Here is a 3,893-nt window from a genome sequence, read left to right as displayed (position 1 = left end):
AACTAAATTGGATATTTATACTATTAGCAAATTAACTGATAACTTTTGCATTACAGTGAATACTTTTTTATCAAACTAAGCTCAATGAAAATATACCTTATACAAGTGACGCGAAACGAACAAACAACTGGCATAAGTTAATTGATTGATTTAATCACACAGAGTTAGCATATTAACCGTTTATACCACTTTAAATATAAAAATTATGCTATTGTTGCCGTTACAAAGGTTTGCTAAGAAAGAGAGACAGCGTTCAAACATAGTGAGCGAGGCAGTAGCGAATCGAACATGACTGTACTTGGTATAATATATAAACTCGCATAACAATCGACATTTTGATCTATAAATGGTATATAGTATAAACGTGATTTTTTTGAAATATGAAAATTCTTGCTTTTAGAAGTCAGAATTTCATGAAATGAATCACGGACAGTATGCATATCGATAAACACTATATTATGGGCTCAAAATGCCTTTGGTAAAGGCAGATCAATAAGCACTGCTCTATACGGCAATGCGTCATAGCTGGAAAGAGCCAGCAACATAAGAAATATGACATTCCTAGACATTGAGGGAGCGTTCACTCATGTGCAGCCGGAAACTTCATCAGTGCGGTGGAACGGTTTGAGGTTGTATCGAACCTCAGACGTTTAATAAGTTCTTTTCACTGCGACAGAATTATCGTTGCGGAGTAGAGAAGTGTATGTGCACTATGAAAGGTCAATAGAGGCACCACGTATGGAAATATATTTTCAAAATATATTTTATATTCTTTAAGCTAGTAAAATGTGTTCTAATAAAATCTAATAATCTATTACTCCAAAAATGAAAAATTGCAATTTTTTATGACAAAAAGTACAAATATCATAGACTTCACTGTACTTTGGAAATTATTTTCAGTATAAAAGTCTTACTTTCTCGTTTTTATAACAAAGCTCATTTGCTTTGAAGGCAGTCAACATTATTGAATCCTCTCCGTGGCGACATCATGGCGCCGCAGCAGGAAGTGTTTGGCGCGAAATCGAAACTTTGTGCAATAGAAGATCTCTGCGCTATTGAGCATCCGTATCAACGTTATCTCGGCCTTAAATACGTAGAATTTAAGCGTGTTAATGGACGTTTAGTAATACCGAAATCAAATATACTAAACTTTTTGCTATTTCTGGCAGTGGTGGACTGCACGGGCAATGTCATTAAGACTGCCATAGCCATCAACGACAGGGATGTCACCAAGGCACAGGAAGTCTTCGCCGTTTTCGGCATGGGCTTGGTAATGACGATGCGTGGTTTTATGTTGGGCCTAAATCGTGGTAAACTCTTGAAAATGTTCAATGCTATCGATCGTATATTTCCACGTAGCGAACATCTGCAGCAACATATGGAGGTCGAGAAGGTACATAACTATATAAAAAAGCGTTTCTTCTACCTCCACTGGTTTTTGACGGTTTCCGTGTGCGGCTTCATCTTTATGCCGTTTGTGAAATTTATGGCATTTCACGGTTTCAAATCAGACGCGCCTGTAAGCGAAGAATTTCATGTGAATGCTTCGTGGTTACCGTTTGGTGTCAAAGATAAGGTTTCTACTTATCCCTACATATACGTGTATGAACTGTTTTTAGCTACGGCAGCGTCTCACATGCTGGTCGTTTGGGATCAAATATTTGTGATTTTAATTTCACAGTTATGTATGTATTATGAGTATTTGGGTAAACTTTTAGCGGAAATGAATGTGCCGGATGCTATGGATCCCACAAAATCGGATGCAGTCTTCAAGCAGCTACACGACTACATATATATGCATCAATATCTCAATAAGTATGTGTTTAATCACGTGTTTATATAACTTCATAGATCTTATCGTTTCATGCAACTTTAGTTTGGCCGTCCAATTGAATGACTTGTTTAATTTTTCAATATTATCCTCGGATGCGGGCATCGCTATATCCATATGTTTCAATGTGGTTCTAATTACCGAGGCTAAAAACAATTTGCAAATCATAAATTATACTATACCTTTATTCGTAGAGGTTTGGTTGATCTACGATGCCTCCAAGTGGGGTCAAATGCTGGAGACAGTGGTGAGTATAAATTATGCTGAGTTTTGCTCTTCTTTACACTAAATTTTTGTAATATGAACTTGTGAAACAGACTGCACGCATAAATGAAAGAATCTACGAACAGCAGTGGTATGACAGCTCGATACGTTTTGGAAAATATACGCTGATGTGGATACAAAGCACGAATGAACCGTTCAGATTAACTGTTTTCAATATGTTCTATGTCAATATGAAGCATTTTCAGGATGTATGTTCAACCTGTGTTGCTTGACACCTTATTAATATTTCAATTTTTCTATTTAGATGATGATGTTGGCTTATCAATTGCTAACTTTTTTGAAGGCAAAGGGTTAGACATAGTTATGGTTGGTTGGTTTGGTTTTTCTCAAAAAGATTACGAATATGTTGCACTAACGAATGTAGGTGAAATTTTGCAAAAATTTTTAAATAAAATAAATTGATTGTTAAAAAAAAACATTTCGAAAAAGCGTTCATGATTTACTCATTAACTTCGACTACAACGAAGTAATAACAACCTCCAAAAGCGGATTCTATACTTTTCACTAAGAGTAGATAAATTTCCACAAGTTCGGTTTAAGGTTTTTAAGAATCAATGGTAAGTACAACCCTTCATCTAATCCACTCCTAAATTAACCCTGCGCTCTCCGAATGTGCGCGCAAGAATAGTAAAATGATGGTTAGTCTCCTTATATCGAGCATCAAGTTACTACGTGATTAGAAACCATTCCGTGCTTGACCACGGCAGTATTGAAGGAGACTGCAAGACTGATGAGCTGACTAAGGACGAGTACTTCAGTCTCAATAACTACGGAATGGGAACGGTTAGGGGTTCTGTTGGCTTCTCGCGCTTTACTAATGGATTGTTAGTCGGCAAGCGTTCGTCAACTGCTAGCAGCTATGCAGTCGCAAGGTCTTTCTGGCCCACAGTAAATAGGAAAAGGTCGAATGGACTTTACGCTCTCTGCAAAGACCATTTTTCAATGGCTGTACGAGTTTTAACTGGAATCTGTCCGAATGGGATTCATGCAGTAAGATAATTTAACGGAAGCCAGCTGACAAGACAGGATCATCTCAACACTTTCTCCTCAAATCTCTTCCATATTTGTTTGATATAGGCTAAAACACCACGTACCTCTTACTTTTAGATGGCTTTAAATACTGCCATTTGAGAATGTTGCGACAAAAAAACATGTGACGAAAACGGATGACAGAATAAAAAAAAATCAATCATAAATTGCTCAAAACATCCAGACAGCGAAATTCGTGGTTGCCAATATTTTCGAAAAGCGAGGTTTTTCCAACGATTTTCTAAAGAGTGATCTATTCCAAGGTTTCCTACTAACAGAAACTTCAAATTCATTGGGAAAAATTTATTATCGTTCAAAAGAGAATTCATTGACATTTATTTCTTCAAGATTATCTCTTTCAAATGTTGGTCGTGGCTACGTCTCAGATGGTCCATCCGTTGAGTTCAATTTTCAATGACTTCTGTGAGCATTTCGAATAGTAACTGTCGAATGACAAGCGTGAGGTTTTTATCCAAGCCCTGAATCGAAGCGGGATTGTCCGCATAAACCTTAGACTTTACATATCCCCACAGAAAAAAGTCTACTGATGTGATATCACACGAATCTGGCGGCCAATCGACCTGTTCAAAACGTGAAACTATCTGCTCTCCTAAGTGTTCTCTCAATAAATCTATTGACTGATGCGATGTGTGAGGAGTGGTGCCATCTTGTTGAAACCATCGGCTTATTCAAACCGGATCATTTATGTTTCACCAGAACTTGGGAGTATTCAGAAGTTCGGAGAGTT

General features: G+C 37.3%; 1 protein-coding gene across 1 annotated transcript; it reads left to right on the top strand.

The window, feature by feature from the left end:
• The first annotated feature begins 921 nt into the window (after positions 1-921).
• On the top strand, positions 922-2,532 carry LOC115066237 (odorant receptor 88a). Its single transcript, XM_049451660.1, has 4 exons — positions 922-1,815; positions 1,877-2,078; positions 2,149-2,304; positions 2,361-2,532. Exons 1-4 carry the CDS (start codon positions 989-991, stop codon positions 2,409-2,411), a joined length of 1,236 nt encoding a protein of 411 aa, XP_049307617.1. The 5' UTR covers positions 922-988; the 3' UTR covers positions 2,412-2,532.
• Positions 2,533-3,893: the final 1,361 nt, after the last annotated feature.

The sequence above is a fragment of the Bactrocera dorsalis genome, chromosome 3 (assembly GCF_023373825.1).
Source record: "Bactrocera dorsalis isolate Fly_Bdor chromosome 3, ASM2337382v1, whole genome shotgun sequence".
Taxonomy (NCBI): domain Eukaryota; kingdom Metazoa; phylum Arthropoda; class Insecta; order Diptera; family Tephritidae; genus Bactrocera; species Bactrocera dorsalis.
This window is presented reverse-complemented; position numbering and strand designations above follow the sequence as displayed.